The following is a 19831-nucleotide window of genomic DNA, read 5'->3' on the forward strand; positions in this document are numbered from 1 at the left end:
TAGACATGACCTCAAGGACACAATTGTCGAGGTAATACTTCTATTTCATATGCCAGCCATCATTAGAAGCCAATAAATGATGTGGTTTGATTTGTGTAGTCATTTCCACCAGGAACTAAATTAAGATATTTGATTACAGCACTCAAAATATATTTCATGAAAGGTAGAAAAGCAAAATACACATGACAATAGATCCAGACTGAGTTTTGACAGAGTGCCTTGAACAATTGGGACTTAACTTATTCTACAAAATATTTATGATTGCAATTCAATTTGTTCTGATCAGAGATGTTTCTGTTCTAGAGCTTAAAAATTATTTTACATCTATGATTTATACATTTCTAGGATGACCTGTTTATTATTCTGGCATAAATCCAAATAACCCATACATTTTTAACTACCTGATCTCACCTTAAAATCTTTAAGGAATTCTGGATATGGACACCAAGGTTTCTGCTCATCTATACTATGCATGTCTTTCAAAGTGCATAATTCTAATTCCAATCTGCCATGCTACTGCTTATTTCACCACATTGTTCATATATTCCTGGAAGTCTAAAACTATTCTCATTACATACAGACCATGGCAACCTACATGGTAGTATCATGTGAAACTATAATGCTACTCCTTACATCCAAGTGTAGGTTGTTTGCAAAAACTGAAACCGAGTATGAACCCCAAACATCGGTGGGGAAGACCAATGCAAACCAACACCTAGTCTGAAAAACCATGTCCCATTATTTACTGTTACTGAGCTGATCTTGTATCCATATTGTGACCTAGGCTCCCATTTTCTGGCTTGGCAACCTCATGATGAAGTAACAAAGTAGACAAGGATAAGGCTTGTAAATAGTAAATACTAATAGTAAAGATGTAATAGATATGGATTTCTAAAAAGCTGACAATAAGGTTCCACATAATAGATAAAAAAGCTCAAGAGTATGAAGAGTCAGGGGTCAAGTAACGAAGTGGATAGCTGGCTGGAAAAAAATTAAGGACAATGTTGCTGCTAAGTTGTATGTGCACAGAAGCCTGGAAAATAGCGTGCAGGTTTTGCTCCATTTTAAAGATCCTGTGCATTTGAAAAAAAAGTCTGGAGAAAAACAATTTTGTTTTTTTTTAAACAGGGAATATTGGTAAGGGTAACAATTCAGAGTGGCAGAAAATGGGAAGTGGGGATACACAAGGATCAGTTGCAGGACCATAACTACAATTTGGACTGTAGAATCAAACCTACACTTATGGCACCAGATTAGGGATTGTCAACAGTGAGGAAGACTGGGCATATAATTGGCAAGCAAACTTCAACATAGATGGTAAGGGTGGGGAAAACAAGGTCACATATTAGAAAATAAGAATCAAAATGGGCTCGAGGAGTAGTGGGTTCAGGGAATAATACATAAAGTTGTGGTGTAGATCAATATCATACCAGAAACAACCCAAACTGTTGGGCTTATTCCTAGAGGGACATAATTCAAAAGGGTAAAGTTATACTAAAACGTGTTTCCCATCTTGGTTAGCTCACTTGGTGACCTAACAGATTCAGGGTAAACCACATGGAACAATTCCTATCTACAGTTTACAATATTTTTCTCCTGGATGTTAGCTATAGAGCCTAGTAAGCTAAATTATACATAAATGATGGGTGAACAATTCAGGAAAAGGTAATACAGACAAGGAGCATGAGTAGGCCATTCAGCTCCTCCAACCTGCTCCACCTTTTTAATAAAATCATGGCTGATCTGATAGTAATTTTAAATCCCCAATAACCTATATATGAACATATACTAGTCTTGCTTCAACTTACTGCTATTTGCCTTTTGTCAATTTCTCCTCTTTTGTGATGGATGTCTATGAAAATTGTTAAGGGGATTTTCCGTTAAATGGTTACAAACATCAATACTCAAAAAGCTAAAAGTTAATTTTCAGGGCTCTGTTCACTTTCAATAATCATTCATGATCAGCAATGTAAACATAAGTACAAAACGAGGATGCAATATCTATATTATCAAAACTGAATGACTTTTTCATCTCAAAGGTAAAACTAAATGTCAGATTTGTCTATACAGTTAATCTGACAAATACTCAAATCTAATTTCAATTTAGAAAACATCTTCAATATCTAAGATCTTTTACTCTCCATGATTCCTTCATTTTGCAAAGTTGTGAAAAGGCAATTTTAAAGAAGCCTTTGCAGTTGTACATTCCAGTCGCCTTCTTTCCCATCCAGATAAATTCTTTGCTGCCATCCAGTCTTGTGTACTTGTCAAGAACTAATAGTTAAGGGAGTCGAGTCAGGCAGTCATGCGGAAAACTGCGATTAACAGAACATGAAGCAAATTTTCAGCATTTTATGTAGTTTTAAGTTCAAAGAAAGATCAAGTAATAATATTCAATTTTCTACTGGATGGCATGATACCTCAAAGTCAATGGAAACTATTAATATAAACCACAGAACTGTTTCAGGAAGAAGTTCAATGTAAGCGATACTCATCAATTTTGCACAAAATTGGAGCATCAATCTAACTAGGTTAAGTTAACCATCTTCTGATAATGCAGGAACATTTTTTAAACATCACATTGATTTGTAGTATACATAAAATGCATATTTAAAAAGCAGAGATGTAGCCACATGCTAATTTCTGTCTCATCCTTAAAAGCACACATGAAATTGACCCAAGGATCTACTAACAGCATCAAAAAGTAGTAGTGTGTACAATTATGTAGCACCTTTCACAACTTTTAACGTCTGCAGTCAATTAAGTACTTTTGAAGTGTTGAAATGTAGGAACCATGGCCGTCAATTTATACAAAGCAAGCTCCCACAAACAACAATGTGATGATGATCAGATGATGTTGGTTAAGCGATAGTTATTGTTCAGAACACTGAAATAATGTAGGATCTTTTATATCTTTCCAAAAGGGTAAGCACCTCCTGCATTGAAGCGTTTGTGTGGATAAGTGCTCAAGTCTTTGGACTTGAACCCAAAACATTGACTCACTTGAGTATGCTATACAAAACAGAAAATGAACAATCTTAATGGGCCATAACTTCTGAGCTCCAGGGGATCATATCTGGGAGATATGCCAAAGATGTGCTTGGAATACCCCCCATCAGGTTCTCGGGTAAAAAGTTTGCATGGCAATTGCCTAGGAAGTGCAACTTCCCACGGGCAAGATTTATGCTCCCATGGGTCCTCGAGTCCAGAGAAGGCCCACTGTGATCTAGTTAAGTGCCTTAGTAGCACTTAATTCGGTGGACCTTCCCTAAAGGAGATAACGGGCTCACACTGGCTCTCGCGCTAGCGGGAGAAACTCCCATTGCCTCAGTTAATTCCAACCTGATGACTTAATTTTACAGTCATGTGGGAATTTACAGTTGAAAGCTGATATAAACACTCAAGGTCTAATCCGAAAGTGCAACTTTGCTGAGCTGATGGGTAACATGAATGATGCATTGTCCGTTTCCCACATGATGCTGTTTTTTCAGTTGACGGTGACTGCCTCTCTGACAATAATAAAACAATCCAAAAAATTCCTCAAAAGTTAAACTACAGGTAAGCAACCTACTGCTTTTGTGTCTCACTAACTTAGTTTCTCAATGAACATTTAAAATAACCAAAATTTGTAACTACTGAAACGTTGTGAGGCTTTAAGCCAAGAGCTGAATTTGTTAGCAGCCCAAGGGATATTTCCTGTTGAACAAACAAAATTGAATAATTAGAAACTTCTGAGGGGAAAAAATACAGTAATTAAACACTCCCTTTAGAACAATGTGCAATTGAGTCCCACTTTCTGCTCTTTGCTTCCCACATCAGAGCATGGGGACTTGCATGTGCAAGAGTTGTGTGCACATTTAGTTGTAGACATATTTCACCTGAACGATAAAGGAAAGGAATGACATATTCAATTTCTGACTCTTACATTGGACTGATTGGGATTCCAAGCAGTTCTTCTAAGTGGGGAAAAAAAACGTCCTATTGGGTTATATAAAGATTAACAATTTCATAAAACTATACTAAGACAATAATAAAAAGATACGTGTCAAATATTCCAAGATGGTGATGTCCCAGATGTAGTCATAGTAGGAGTCCATTGCATCGTGACTGAAATTAGAAATGAACACACAAGTTATGCACCAAACGTATAACTTTTACATTGAGGTTTGATTTCAATCAAATAGTTGCTTTTCCAAATGATTGATCAACAAACTTACTTGTCCAATGGGGAAAAATGACTTAAAAAAATGTTCACATGTATGGCTCTATCCACAAATGCATGTCATACAGTGAATCCTACTAGCAGCTGACAATCGGTTTCAAGAAAACTTCAGGGCTGCAATATGCCGTTACATGGAACCTGGCAGTCTATGCCATGCCAATTCGGCAAACACTACAAAGTATTCCAAAATAGGAGGGATATCTCCCTTTAAAGAAAATACCAGACTCCATCTGTATATCTATATGAAGATAGCCAATCTCAACCTGGAGTGGCAAGACCCTCACTCTTGGAAAGGGAAAATTGGTCAAGATTCATGTTTCTGATTGCTGTTCAGTTACTCCCTGATGCAAATCTACATTAGCACCATCCCTCAAGAGATGATTGGAATGGAGCCTCAATTTGGTGAGGCCAGATGAGATGATCTGCTGCGCTTCTTAAAAATTCTTTTAAATTAAAAATTTTTTTTTTTAAATTTGGGAAAAGGCAAAGTCAGCCACAAGTGCCATACGAAGTTGGTGGGGGTGATTTCTGCTGAAGCCTTGTTTACAGGGTTACTGTCTGCTTTGGAGCTTCTGAAACCACACACTCATGGCTGTGAATTCTTACCCTCAACTTGTGTTGCCATTTGCATTGGTCAGCAATTAGTATTTCCCACTTGTGATTGATGTTTTGGCCTTTCATGTCCCTTTTGACAGTAACCTTGAATCGGAGCTGTGTGGGCCTTGTTGGTCTCTTGACATGGACTACTCCTATAAATATCCTTGGGGATGCAGCCATCTTCCATCCTGTGCACATGCCCAAGCCAGTAAAGCCAATTTGCTTGATTAGTGCGAGGGTACTAGGCATGTTTGGCCTAGAAAAGACCATTTCACAGGCAAGTTTTTAGCTTTCCAGATGTCAAGGATCTGTTGTAGACACAGGAGCCTTTTCTCTTGGTACTTATAAGTTGTCCAGGTTTTGCTGCCATACAGAAATGTGTTGAAGATACAGGTCTTAGTATTTTTATTCTGCAGATCAAGTTGTTGTTTTCCCATGTCAGTTTTGCCAGTAGGCTAAAGATGGAGCTGCCTTTCCAATGCACTGGCTGAGTTTTTCAAGAGACAGGTTGTCTTGTCACTGTAGATCCAAGGTAGCAGAACTTACTTACTGCTTCCAGTGGTGTGTAATGGAGTTTGATCATAGGTAGAGACACAATACCCTGTCCCATAACTACAGCTTTCTTGACACTGATGGTGAGGGAGAACACGACACAGGCATGGGACAGACCAACCTGTGAGCAATTGAAGCTGGGAAACTATTGCACATTAACAGCACACATGACATGTCACACTTCTGTCTTGGTTTCCGGTCTTGACTGGTTGAGTTTTTTTTATTCATTGGATGTGGGTGTTGTTGGCCAGGCCAGCATTTATTGCCCATCTCTAATTGCCCTTGAAGTTTCAGGGTTGCTAGGTGTTTTGTGAGTCAATCACATTGCTGTGGAGTCACGTGTAAACAAGACCAGGTAAGGATGGCAGATTTCCTTCCCTAAAGGACACCAGTGAACCATGTGGGTTTTTATAACAAACAACAATGGTTTCATGGTCATCATTAGACTTTTTCACAGAATTATTATAGCGGAGGAGGCGGCTATTTGGCCCATCATGTCTGAACCGGCTATCCAAATGAGCATCATACTCCGTGTCATTCCACTGCCTTTTCCTTGTACTCCTGCACATTGTTTCTATTCAAATAACCATCGAATGCCCTCATGAATATTCGGATTGAACCTGCTTCCACCACATTTCCAGGTAGTGCTTCCAGAGCTGAACCATTCGCAGTGTTAAAGTTTTTCTCATCACATTTACTCCTTCTGCACTTCAAATTTTTATGAAATTCAAATTATACCATCTGCCATGTGGGTTTCAAACCCAGGTGCCCAGAGTATTACCCTGGGTCTCTGGATTACTAAAATAAGCAAAATACTGTAGATGCTGCAATCTGAAACAGCAACAGAGGATGTTGGAAAAACTCCACTTTCTCTCCTTACAGATGCTGCCAGGCCTGCTCTGTTTTTCCAGAATATCCTCTGTTCTGGTCCCTGGATTAGTAGTCCATTGACAATACCACCACACCACTGCCTCCCTTGTTCCCCATATGATCACCTGTAGATGTAAACTACTTCCATGTCAGCAGTGAAAGCATAGGTCAGTAGGAAGGGAAAAAGATACCAAATGGAGTAGAGGCTAAAATGCAGCCCTGTTTCACCCCATTCTTGATCTCAAAATTGTCAGAATTGAACTGAATGGTGCTGTGCATGTGCAGAGCTTGGGAAGATAGCAATTTTCTCTTGTATCCAGCAGATGCTCGTGCTACTCACGTCAAATAATTTCATGAGATTCACTTCAAGATTATGGTTTCTGGTGGGGTGATGGAGGTGGAACTGAAAGTGAGTGGTCCGCTCATTCCCACACCCCCCACCACAACAAATCAAGTCCCCAACTGCCAATTAACACCCTCCCTGTGGGAAGGCAGCTAATTAGTGATACAAAGGGGGACTCAGTGCCCAATTGGGCATCTAAGGCCACAGTGTCATGCAGGAGGGGAAATCACCACCACAAATTTAAAAGCTCCCTTACCCGCTCAATCTCCTTGCTTCAAAGAACAAAACAGCACAGGAACAGGCCCTTCGGCCCTCCAAGCCCGCGCCGCTCCCCGGTCCAGGATTGAATCCTGAATCCAGGATCCCCGCCCAATTTTCCAGCCTATCTACATACCAATATCCTATCCACCGAGCTGTCCCTCACAGCTACGATGCTTTGTTCATTACAACCTATTAACTTACCCCCACCCCCCCATTCCAGACCATGTGATCTCCAGGGAGAGGCGAAAACCCAGAGTGAAAAACCCCAGGGCCAATATGGGGAAAAAAAAAATCTGGGAAATTCCTCTCCGACCCCCTGAGGCGATCGAAACGAGTCCAGGAGATCACAATGGCCCCGATCGGAAAATGCCTCCCAACCCTAGTCATTTCCACTTCCACGAACACCATATGAATTCCCTGCCCCCGAGACAGGTTCCCAACTATTCGCAGTCTCACTCTGTACTGGCACCAGCAAGATGATCGTAGAATGAAGCCTTGAAACGAGAAACCAGGAACAATTAGCCCGCGCCGCTCCCTGGTCCAAACTAGACCACTCTTTTGTATCCCTCCATTCCCACTCCGTTCATATAGCTGTCTAGATAAGTCTTAAACGTTCCCAGTGTGTCCGCCTCCACCACCTTGCCCGGCAACACATTCCAGGCCCCCACGACCCTCTGTGTGAAATATGTCCTTCTGATATCTGTGTTAAACCTCCCCCCCTTCACCTTGAACCTATGACCCCTCGTGAACGTCACCACCGACCCGGGGAAAAGCTTCCCACCGTTCACCCTATCTATGCCTTTCATAATTTTATACACCTCTATTAAGTCTCCCCTCATCCTCCGTCTTTCCAAGGAGAACAACCCCAGTTTCCCCAATCTCTCCTCATAACCAAGCCCCTCCATACCAGGCAACATCCTGGTAAACCTCCTCTGTACTCTCTCCAAAGCCTCCACGTCCTTCTGGTAGTGTGGCGACCAGAACTGGACGCAGTATTCCAAATGCGGCCGAACCAACGTTCTATACATCTGCAACATCAGACCCCAACTTTTATACTCTATGCCCCGTCCTATAAAGGCAAGCATGCCATATGCCTTCTTCACCACCTTCTCCACCTGTGACGTCACCTTCAAAGATCTGTGGACTTGCACACCCAGGTCTCTCTGCGTCTCTACACCCTTTATGGTTCTTCCATTTATCGTGTAGCTCCTCCCTACATTATTTCCACCAAAATGCATCACTTCGCATTTATCAGGATTGAACTCCATCTGCCATTTCCTTGCCCAAATTTCCAGCCTATCTATATCCTTCTGTAGCCTCTGACAATGTTCCTCACTATCTGCAAGTCCTGCCAGTTTTGTGTCGTCCGCAAACTTACTGATCACCCCAGTTACTCCTTCTTCCAGATCATTTATATAAATCACAAACAGCAGAGGTCCCAATACAGAGCCCTGCGGTACACCACTAGTCACAGGCCTCCAGCCGGAAAAAGACCCTTCCACTACCACCCTCTGTCTTCTATGACCAAGCCAGTTCTCCACCCATCTAGCCACCTCCCCCTTTATCCCATGGGATCCAACCTTTTTCACTAGCCTACCATGAGGGACTTTGTCAAATGCTTTACTAAAGTCCATATAGACAACATCCACGGCCCTTCCTTCGTCAACCATTTTGGTCACTTCTTCAAAAAACACCACCAGGTTCGTGAGGCATGACCTCCCTCTCACAAAACCATGTTGACTATCGTTAATGAGTTTATTCCTTTCTAAATGCGCATACATCCTATCTTTAAGAATCTTCTCCAACAACTTCCCCACCACGGACGTCAAGCTCACCGGCCTATAATTACCCGGGTTATCCTTCCTACCCTTCTTAAATAACGGGACCACATTGGCTATCCTCCAATCCTCTGGGACCTCACCTGTGTCCAGTGACGAGACAAAGATTTGCGTCAGAGGCCCAACGATTTCACCTCTCGTCTCCCTGAGCAGCCTTGGATAGATTCCATCAGGCCCTGGGGATTTGTCAGTCTTTATATTCTCTAACAAACCTAACACTTCCTCCTTTGTAATGGAGATTTTCTCCAACGGTTCAACACTCCCCTCCGAGACACTCCCAGTCAACACATCCCTCTCCTTAGTGAATACCGACGCAAAGTATTCATTTAGGATCTCCCCTACCTCTTTGGGCTCCAAGCATAAGTCCCCACTTTTGTCCCTGAGAGGTCCGATTTTTTCCCTTACAACCCTTTTGTTCCTAACGTATGAATAAAATGCCTTGGGATTCTCCTTAATCCTGTCTGCCAAGAACATTTCGTGACCCCTTTTTGCTCTTCTAATTCCCCGTTTGAGTATTTTCCTACTTTCATTATACTCCTCCAGAGCTCCCTCCGTTTTTAGCTGCTTGGACCTAACATACGCCTCTCTTTTCCTTTTGACCAGTCCCTCAATTTCCCTGGTTATCCACGGTTCTCTAATCCTACCCTTCCTATCCTTCTTTTTTACAGGCACATGCTTGTCCTGTAGCCCTAACAACCGTTCCTTAAAAGACTGCCACATACCAGATGTGGATTTAAATTCTCGTGTTAGGCTCAAAAGAAAGATAAAAATATTCAAATGCTACCGCTTTCAGCAGCAGATTCTGCTGTTACATGCAGCTGTGGTCCTGTCAAAGGCCTCTGTCTTCCGCCTCCTCATACCTGCCGTAAAGCACTCCCAAACTTTTTCTTGTCTGATGCTTGAAAAATGGATAAAAAATTGCATTCAATTGGGTCTTTAACAAGCTCAGTAGCTTGTTAATTGATTATTTCAAAATGATGGATGGGCTTCCAATTTCTACACCTACTCATCTTTCACAATGTTGATACTGGTGTGATGAAGTTGGACTGCCCCAATTTGCGATGGAAAATCCAGCCTCATATATACTGTGAACTGTTGTGAAACCACACTGTGACTCTCAGCATATTTTGCTGGCTAGTTGATGGAGCCTTGTTAGAATAACGCTTGCAAAGGCCTTCCCAGTGATGTGGAGGAGTTATATGCCTCAATTGTTGTTGCAATCCTGAGTCATCTTTGCTCCTCTATGACGTCAATATGTTTGTATCTTGCATATCCTGTGGGACAAAACCTTCTCTCTGGTGGACGAGGTGACAGCAGGTGGGGCTTTCCATTCTTGGCATTCTGTCCTTTCTAGTTGTTTCCCTTGGTGCTTTCAATGGCCTTTTTGAGCACATGTAATGAGGGTTCTACATCAAGCTCATGCGACAGGTAGCTGCAGAAGATCATCAAGATAGGCAGAGATATATCTGTCGCAAGTGAGCACAGTTCAGAGTGGTGCTCTATCCAGGAGGCCATTTGCTTGATCCTGTCAGCGAGTATTTCCCCATTTGCAGATTTCAAAAAAGCAACTTTGGTGATGGAACATCTGAGTGCTCTTTTGGTACCATCACACAAAGTGAACATTTGTCACTAGCAATTCATATTTGTTTGCACAGATTTATACAATACTTGTTGGCACAGTATCTTGACATCTCTTGCATAACTGCTTTGGCTAGCATGAGATTTGTCCATGCAGTAGGATAAGGAGACAGGTCGTAAGCCACGTGAGCTACACACTTTGTTTCAATGACAAATCATTTCTGTAAGGTGGGTCTCGAACCAATCTTGGTTGCCATTTCTTCCTTTGCCAAATATAGTTACTGCAGCTTTGTAGATGACTGGCCGCAGAGACTTCCATGCTTCATCAGTGAGATCTGGCAAGCCATCAGGTGGAAAGGGCAGCCTGAGAGCTTCTAAAACTGCTGACATTTATCATTATCCTTCATGCAAGGAATTCCATTATGCTTATATCTATGCATGTCAATACCAGGTGAGGTAATAAAGCCAATGGAAATGTACCCTAACATGGGGCACCATCCAAGGAGAGAAGAAAAGGAATATATAGCAGGTGGTGGGGAACAAAAATAAAAGACCAACTAACAATGCATCATCTAAATGATCACGTAAAAACTATGGCAGATGTTTGAAATGATGTAAATCTTCATAATAAGCCTCAAATGTGGAACAGCTGAAGATTAAAGTAGCAACCCTACATACATTATACAAAGAAAAGGGCACTTTAACCATCAAAGCATTTTACAGGACACTGACCCTTCAATTTTGCTTGGGCATATTCACTGATCTATTGATAAAAACATAAATATTATTGCATTTAGGGCTATTTTACCTGTTTTGCTCCTGTAAAGCCTTGAAGGCAGTCATATAATCCACTTCTCTGAGAAACTGACACAAAATTGCCACCTGTTGGAAAACAAAGTTTAAATATTTTATTTCATGGATTTAATCGTATCGATTTTCCACAACTCCATCCTGCCTCCACTCATCTGCTGCTGGCATCCTCATTTATGTCTTTGCTATCTTGAGACATGGCTATTCCAACTATTTCAGATTAGTCTCCCCTTGTTCTCTACAATCCTTCCTCACATAAATTAGAGGTAATCCAAAAAATTATCCGGCTGTTTCCGAACTTGCACCAAGGCCCATTCACCCTTCACCCACTGTTCACTAAACTAAATTGGCTCATGGTTAAGCAACACCTAGATCGTTAAATTCTTATCCTTGTTTTCAAATCTTTTCATGGCTCACATTTCCCTATCTCTGTAAATCTACAACATTCTGAAATATTGTGCTCCTTCAAATTGAGCTTGAGCATCCCAGACTGTAATCACTATTGTAATCACTCCACCAGTGAAAGCCGTGCCTTACCAGACGGCGAATGTGCTAGTCTATTTGACTGGCAGGAATCATAGCTGAGCTCAATCCACTCCTCAACTGATGCCCACTCGTGCATTCTTTCGAATCAGTTGTCACTGGAAAGCAGTCAAAAGCGGGGAACCTGGCTAATTTTCAGCACCCGTTCAAATTGAGTTGATGCAATGGTAATGCTCCAATTAATTAACAAGCTGAGAGCAGTAAGATGTTTCAAACAACAGTTAGCAAGCTAAAAGAAACGGGAAGTCATTTTCACAACCAAAAGAAAAATCAAATAGGGACACAGGACTTTTTAAAAATTGTACTCCTAGCCAAATATTGATTGGCATCTTAACTCTTTGCTCAGTGGTAGCCAGGGAGGCACTTTAATTTCAATTATGCCAATGTTGACAAGTAGAGGTTTAGTGTTTTGCATTAGCCAGTGAAATAAATGGTGCTATTGGCTCAACTGGATTGTTTTTAGCTTTGGTAGGCATGAACCATTGGAATATTCATGCAGGGGTGGCATGGTGGCACAGCTGCTGCCTCACAGCGCCAGGACCCAGGTTTGATTCCTGGCTTGGGTCACTGTGCGGAGTTTGCACGTTCTCCCTGCATCTGCGTGGACTTCCTCTGGGTGCTCCAGTTTGCATTGGCCATGCTAAGTTCTCACTCAGTGTACCCTATAAGGCACCGGAGTATGGCGACTAGGGGATTTTCACAGTAACTTCATTGCAGCGCTAATGTAAGCCAATTTGTGACACGAATAAGCTAAATTCTCCCTACATCAGAACCAAATGAATAGGGAATATGGGAAGATCATAGAATAAACATGAGCACACAGTAAATCAAACATGCTAATCCACAATCCAACAGGTCAAGGGTTAGCACCATGCCCCTTGTAGCATATTCTTACTGTCCACTGTTATTTTCAAGAACTACTCCATAGGTAGTACACTTAAACAGGTGAATGTTCAGATTTCCTAACTACTGATCACAAGTGAACAAATCATATTTTCAGTCCTCAATATACTTGAGGGCACATCCCATCCACAACAGAGGAATCTGGGATTTGCCTTATATAAATTTAGGAGAGACTATTAATATTAGAGTTTGCAATAAATCAAATATTATTAAACAAATGTTTCCCACTTACTTGGGTGTGGCAATTTAACATCGAACAGCATTTGATCATTCTCTTCAGGACCTTAGAAAATACCAATGCAACACAAAACCACAAAATTAAAGAAAAAAAAAGTAGCGATCTGTACATTTATCTTGTTGGGCAACACTGGGTATGGTTTTCAGAGCTATGGGAGAAGGCTTTATTTATATTGTTTTCTCACCAGCAGGAAGGAAGGGTGATGTTTTGCAGTTGTATCCACTCAGCTGTTGTTCAAACACATCTTTAATTTCAAATTGCATTTCCTCTCAAAAACATCCTAATTTCCTGAGCATTATGATTTTCCCATGTCACTTTGCCATTAATACACTATGGACTTTTATGTCAGCTGTTATGAAATTGAAAGTCATTCCAAAGAAATAATCAATTGTGAATGCATTTGTCTGGCCAATGGGATCAAAAGGCCATAAATGTGAATTCGCTAGCATCTCTCACAGCCCAAGAACAAAAAAAAATAGTTACCCAGACTTTTTTGATCCTTTACATCTACCAGGAACCTTATGGTGTTATATTGCAGATCTGGGTGTTCAGTAATATACAGCTAGTGTTTCAGAACTGTGGTGCTAGCTGTGAGCTAGATTACACCTCGTGACAACATATATGAGGATTTTCATTTACCATTGGTAATGTATTGAACATTAAGTCAACCAGGACACTGATTTAAGGTAATTAGTAAAAGGATTAATGGCAGCACGAGGAAAAATAATTTTATGCAGAGAGTGGTTAGAATCTGGAATGCACTGCTCGAGGCAGATTCAACAGAGGGCTGCAGAGGAGAATTGGATAATTATCTGAACCAAAAAAAAACTGCAGGGTTACAGGGAAAAGGTGGCATTTTAGGACTAGGCAAGTTGCTCTTGCAGAGAGTGGGCATGGAGACCATGCGCTCAAAGCTTCCTTCTGTGCAGTACCCTTCAGAATATGATTCTGCAGAAACCTGCTACAGTCAGCAAAAACCCTTCACACTGCTGATTAACTAGGGTGTCATTCACAAATGAAAGGGCTGGAGGTTGGCAAAGCACAATATAATAAAACAAAGGCAACAGTGAATTTCAATCTGTAATTCCTTTTCCTGATCCCACTTACCATGTCTGTGTACACATCAGAAGGGACGCCTTTATTGAAAAAGTCTGAACAAATGGCACCAGCTTGAAGGTAGAAATGCAGAGCTGCTGAAAACTGATTGGTTGCTGGAAACATCAGAAAACAAAAATGTTACATGGAAGGTTTCATTCAGATATAATCTGACCCAAATAAATGCATAAAATGATTCATAATTGAATCTTGAGAGAGTGGCACATTTTATTGTAAGACATCCATATATAACATTTCAAATGCTAAAAATGAGACTCAATTCATCTTGATGCTGCCAAGGTCTGGCTTGCTTACAATTTCTGTAGTGCCTTTTATGATCACAGGACATCTTAAAGTGCTTTGCAGCTAATTAGTAACTTTCTTAAAGTGTCATCACTGTTATATTGTAGGAAATGTCACAACCAATTTGCACACACCAAACTCCCACATGCAGCAATGTGACAATGACCCAGATAATGTGTTTTTGTAAACTGGCCTTTAATGACAACTTTTCAACTGGTAAAACTCTTGCTAAAAACAAATAGAACCATCAGCAGAGAGAAGTAATATAGTATCTAAAAGAAATGCTGCTGCATTTCTAAAGGAATAGGTAAAAGGTAAAATTGCCATAGCCCCAGATGACCATAGGCTGCTCCCCCCTTTTGAGGAGAAGAGCTGATGGATGGTGATCACCATACCTCAAGCGAGGGGCAAGGTTGAGAAGCGGGCCTTCATAAACAACCTCAGCTGGTACAGGAATTTAATGTGCGGTGTCGGTGTCATTCTGCATCAGGAATCACTTGTCCAGCCAAGTGAGTTAAACTGACTAAGGGAATAAAATGGTTGCAAATGACAAACCACTTTTATCAACCTCACACATCTTTCAGGGAGGGGGACACATTAATAGCAACTAGACAATGAGAACATCGCAACATGTGCTCCCAGTAATCACCGAGGGGTGGGAGGGCTTAGCAAAGAATGTCTGGTAACCTTTGCACTAGCCTTTGGCATCTACGCTACAGACAATCTTGGGCCTGGAATCATTGAGATACTTAGCCTGGCTCCATTATAAAACCATAACTGGCGCTTAGGTAGCAGTTAATATTTTTCTAAAATCCCAACATACTTCCGAAATTAGTGCAAAGGAAATGGACTGTCACAAAGGAGGAAATCAGAAACAACTTGGTTAAAGAGGAGGTCTTTAAAAAAAAAAGTTTAGGAAGGGAGCTGTAACAGTTTTCAGAGGCAGCTGAATATTCTGACAATAAGGCAGCTAATGAAGGGGAACGTATAAAAATATGTAATTAAAAGAATAAAGCACTGCATGGCTGAAGAAGACTTCATTAAGAGGTGAGGCAAAGCAATTTAAAGGGTTTAAACGTGTTGGGCAACAGGGGAACGGGAGTAACAGCTGGTTGGGACAAGGATATATATGGGAAAAGTTTGGAAAAGTTGGAAGTGATAAAAGGAGGAGGTTTGGATGTCAGCAACATGTGTTCAAATAGTAAAGCCTAGACGTGAAAAAAAATCAACAAGTAGTGCTGGGATTGAGACAGGGTTGAAGGCAGACAATATTGCAAAGGTAAGCAAATTTGGGTAATGGATAGATGGGGAACTGAAGATCATGGCTTCTACTTTCTCAACTTTGATTCCATTCAAGACTTGATAACTGGGCAAGTAGTCTTACAGTCAACAGAAGTCAAAGGGACTGCCCCAGGCCTCCTCAGCATACACAGCACAGCTGATCCCAAAAGGTTCCACATTCAGATCCCACTCCAGAAGAGAACAAAATCTTGGTTGACACTCCAGTGCACAACTGAGGCCCAACCTTCCTCATCAGGTGCGTGCAGAAGGTCCCATGGCACCATTACAAAAATACAAAGGAGCTGAGTTCTTCTTGGTCATCAGTAAAAAAACAACTCTGGTCATTATCACTCTGTGTTCATGGGATCTTAGTGTGTGCAAATTGCCTTCTACATTTCCTACAGAAAATCAGTGACTGTAAATCAAAAGTTCTTCATTGATTGTAAAAGTCCCCAAGGCTTATTTATTTCTTTTACAAACATACACCTAAGTGGGAGTTAGCATGTGGTTCAGAATAATACCAATAGCACGTTCAATTCCTGTTCCAGCAGAGGTAGACTTGGGATTCAACTCCTGGTTTTACCCCTGATAGGGGAAGGCAATGGTAAACCACCACTGACAAAAGCGACGCAGGAAGAAGCATTAGCAGGCAAGAGCCAAGGATCTGCCTCTCGGCTGAGCACACGTAAATGACTGCAAAAAATGAACAATAAAAAAAAACACCAACTGAGTAAATAATTTGAGCAGGTGGTTTAAAATTTGTTGCACTTACCAAAGTAAATATCTGCTTGGGTAATTAACCAGAAATGGTTACAGGAGTTGATGTTTAATGAATAACTGACCAGCTCCTTCATTGTGACAGCAACAGCCTCAACGTCCACAGACTGCAAGCTTACAATACAATAGCAAAAGAACACAGATTAAAATAAACAAAATCAATTACTTGGTTAATTGGAGAGAGATTAAAATAGTGCCCCTGACTGTACACACAATTAATGCCAGGAATGTTTAAATAAACACAATGACGAGTGGAATTGTCACCAAGCACCAACTTACTTTGGAATGGATGTTGGCCAAATAGACATATGCTCTGCAGTGACATCATTTACAATGTCATCCTAAAACAGAAAGATCATTAGCTCACTATCCCAAAATCAATATTGTAAAATTAATTCACTTATTTAGCACATAGAATATTTGTCGAAATGTCCTTATTTGAAATATTCAACAATACAAACCCAAACAATATTGTGCAACTTCACAAAAAGGGAGATTAATGTTGTCAGAACCAATGGATCCTACAAAACAAAACAAAGGTTTCATTATTTCTCCCTGACAAAATTAGTAATGTTTCTGCAAGAAAGTGCCATATAACAATTTGTCATACATTTTAATGCAATATGAAATTAGCTTTACACGTGGTCTGTGCCTTGACTTTGTTTATTAATACTCAAACGGCATTCATAAGGTATGAATTTGGTGGTTAAAAAAATCCAATTCAATTGCTTTGTGGCATAAGACTCACATTAAAAACTATAGTTTTCCTTCCCTTTATACCACCTGGATTTGCCCAGTCCTCACATCATCCACAGCTAAGAGAGCAACCCACTTTCATGCAAAGACACCAATAATTCAAATACTGAGAGGTGCATAAGAGAAACCCTGAAGTACTTGTTCCACCTGGCGTGGAAGTGTGCAGCTTCCATTTGAATACTAAAGTTAGTTATGTGAAACCACCATTTCTGGCAGCATGGTGGCACAGTGGTTAGCACTGCTGCCTCAGAGCACCAGGGACCTGGGTTCAATTCCGGCTTGGGTCACTGTCTGTGTGGAGTTTGCATGTTCTCCCCGTGTCTGCATGGGTTTCCTCCGGGTGCCCCAGTTTCCTCCCACAGTCCCAAAGACGTGTTGGTTAGGTACATTGGCCACGCTAAATTCTCCCTCCGTGTACCCGAACAGGCGCCGCAGTGTGGCGACTAGGGAATTTTCACAGTAACTTCATTGCAGTGTTAATGTAAGCCTACTTGTGACGAATAAATGAATAAATAAATACTATCAAAGTAACATGGGGTGGGATAAGAGGAGATGACGGCTCTATTTGTTTGTGGTACAGCTGATTCTGTTAATACTGAACAACATTCACTTACACCTCAATAATGAATGCCTCCATATCCCATGACACGGAATTGGAAATGAGGTCAAATAGCATCTGGTTCAATTCCTTGAGTTTTGATACTTACACTCAGTCTCTTGATGAATGTTATCAGCTCACTCCTAAAGCAAAAGAAAGAAAATTAATATATACTAGACATTATAGTTCATACAACACTGTCCAGGATTGCTACATGCCTCATAAGCATGCAGCACAAGTGATCTTCAATAGCACGAGTACAAAGTAGCAAGAAAAATCTCACCTTCAGATTGAGAATGCTGTTCAGCATTTATTTCACAATTTGAATAATATCTATAGTTATCAGCACGAAACATTTTTGATCTGTTCAGTAAAATATTAATGTTTAACAAATAGATGTTTGAGGCTGTGTGCAAAATTCTGCACAAGAGAAATGGCCTGGAATCCTTTTTAACGCATACAATGTTCTACATATAATCTGATCAGATTTGATAAACTTACTGAGACACACCAGGTCTTTAAAAAAGGAATGGTCTCTTAAATTACTTACAAATCTCATTTCAACATAGAAGTTGTTACCTATACATGATCCCCAGCGTGGATTCTCGATGTTTAATTAAACTGGTTCTTCCATCATTGATTCGCTTGTGTTGGTTAGATAAGCAAAAGATCTGACCCACTACATCCCAGAGGTCTTTAGCTGCTCTTCTGCTTTCCTTTGGGCCAGGCAACTCTTTACAAGTTGCAGCCAAAAGTTGTCCAAGCTGAAAGATACACAAGGGATTAAAAAAAATTCCAATTATTTTGTTTTTTCCTGCATTTTTTAAATGGACTACAAAATCTATAATTTTGTTACTCTGTGAAATGTGACCAAGATGCACCATCATACATGCATGGGCCAATAATATTTACCTTTGAAAAATGAAGTTATCTATCAGTTAGTACAGCCACAAAAACAATGTTACTCGCTTAAGCTTTTGTTGAATGCCACAATTCTGGTCCATGATTTAATTTGCCAACAGCTGCATGGTGAATGAGTCCTTTCGGAGAGTGATCAGCAATCACACCCAAATCTTCTCCCCTTACACCAATGAAAGCCAACACACACCGAATGCAGATTCAGGATTCTGTTCTCTTCACCGTTATGCTTTTCCAAACACTTCTCCAAATGAAATTCCATTCGAGTTAAGTATCTCTAATGGTCCTGGAATTGTGATAAAACCCATTGGATTTGGGGAACTGAGATTGCTGCATACTGATCATACTGGCAACTATAGGCAATTCAAATATGTGGTCCCAAATTTGTGCCGAAACAGAACTTCACAGAATCTGTTGTAAAATTCTAAGTGGTAAAAATTGTTCTCTGTTGTCTAGGTCTAAGGATCTTGGAAAGCTTGCTGGTTGGTATCCTCTTACGCCCTGTTATGTGGAAAAAACTTTATTCCTGAAGGATTTCATTCCTTAATACAAGGTTATAAGAAATATAAGATGAGTCGAATGAGATTTATTCATGAATCTCCACAGCCATGGGTAATGAATGGGGTAACTTAAAAGTTTAATCCTTCAGCTGCTCTGATCACATATGTCAACAGAAAAAAGCGAAATGGAGACAGCACAGAGAAATGTGTATCTCGAGGCAGTGACGTGCTCCAAAGGTTTTCTGTAAGGGAATTTGCTGGCTCCTACCCAACCAGCAACATGTGACAAGCAGAGTAGCTTCCTTTGTTCCGCACAAGTTCTAGGGTAAAATGCAGAAATATAGTTACCTTCACATATGGATTATTCTGAACAAGTGCGGCAGGAATTTGAAGTGTCAGATATTCATTTTCCTTCCAGTTCAACATGAAAGCAACACACTCTTCAGTTATAATTTGTCGCAGTGGAATGTCTGAAACATTTGAAATTAATATAAATCTATAAATATAGTTAAATCACCATTTCCTTGACTCTTTCAATCCCTTTTCAAATCAACACTACTGTAGATAGCAATAATAATGATATATTTTTGAAATATTTTTTAATGAATTATTGTACTGATAAAAGTGAGGATGATGTCAGTGCATGGAAATTAGAAGAGCTTCAACTGATACTTTGATGACTCGGTGGTTATCATAAATAGTTGGTCCAGACTAGGAAGGTCCCAAGGTTCAACCCCTGGTCTGTATGAAATTATTAGATCAGAACGCCTGTATCAGTAGGGGTACCATGGCTGACTTTCAAGAGGTAAGGGAGAGAATAATCAGTAAGCATTCCTGTTTCTGATGTC

At 40.5% G+C, this 19831-nt stretch overlaps 1 protein-coding gene across 10 annotated transcripts in view; it reads right to left on the reverse strand.

The window, feature by feature from the left end:
• ints8 (integrator complex subunit 8) overlaps nt 1-19831 on the reverse strand; it is an 88601-nt gene that overhangs the window by 924 nt on the left and 67846 nt on the right. For 8 of the 10 annotated variants that reach the window (XM_078215947.1, XM_078215945.1, XM_078215946.1 and 5 more), the window contains 11 exons: nt 19332-19453; nt 18145-18329; nt 17675-17708; nt 16673-16732; nt 16491-16552; nt 16207-16325; nt 13863-13966; nt 12750-12800; nt 11070-11143; nt 4043-4107; nt 1809-1852 (listed from right to left, as the gene is read on the reverse strand). In XM_078215947.1, coding sequence (XP_078072073.1) covers nt 1809-1852; nt 4043-4107; nt 11070-11143; nt 12750-12800; nt 13863-13966; nt 16207-16325; nt 16491-16552; nt 16673-16732; nt 17675-17708; nt 18145-18329; nt 19332-19453 — 920 coding nt within the window. Of the gene's footprint in view, nt 1-1808; nt 1853-4042; nt 4108-11069; nt 11144-12749; nt 12801-13862; nt 13967-15955; nt 16326-16490; nt 16553-16672; nt 16733-17674; nt 17709-18144; nt 18330-19331; nt 19454-19831 lie in introns of all 10 variants that reach the window. The other 2 variants (XR_013498305.1, XR_013498304.1) reach the window with 1 other exon arrangement.

The sequence above is a fragment of the Mustelus asterias genome, chromosome 7 (genome assembly GCF_964213995.1).
Source record: "Mustelus asterias chromosome 7, sMusAst1.hap1.1, whole genome shotgun sequence".
NCBI classification, from domain to species: domain Eukaryota; kingdom Metazoa; phylum Chordata; class Chondrichthyes; order Carcharhiniformes; family Triakidae; genus Mustelus; species Mustelus asterias.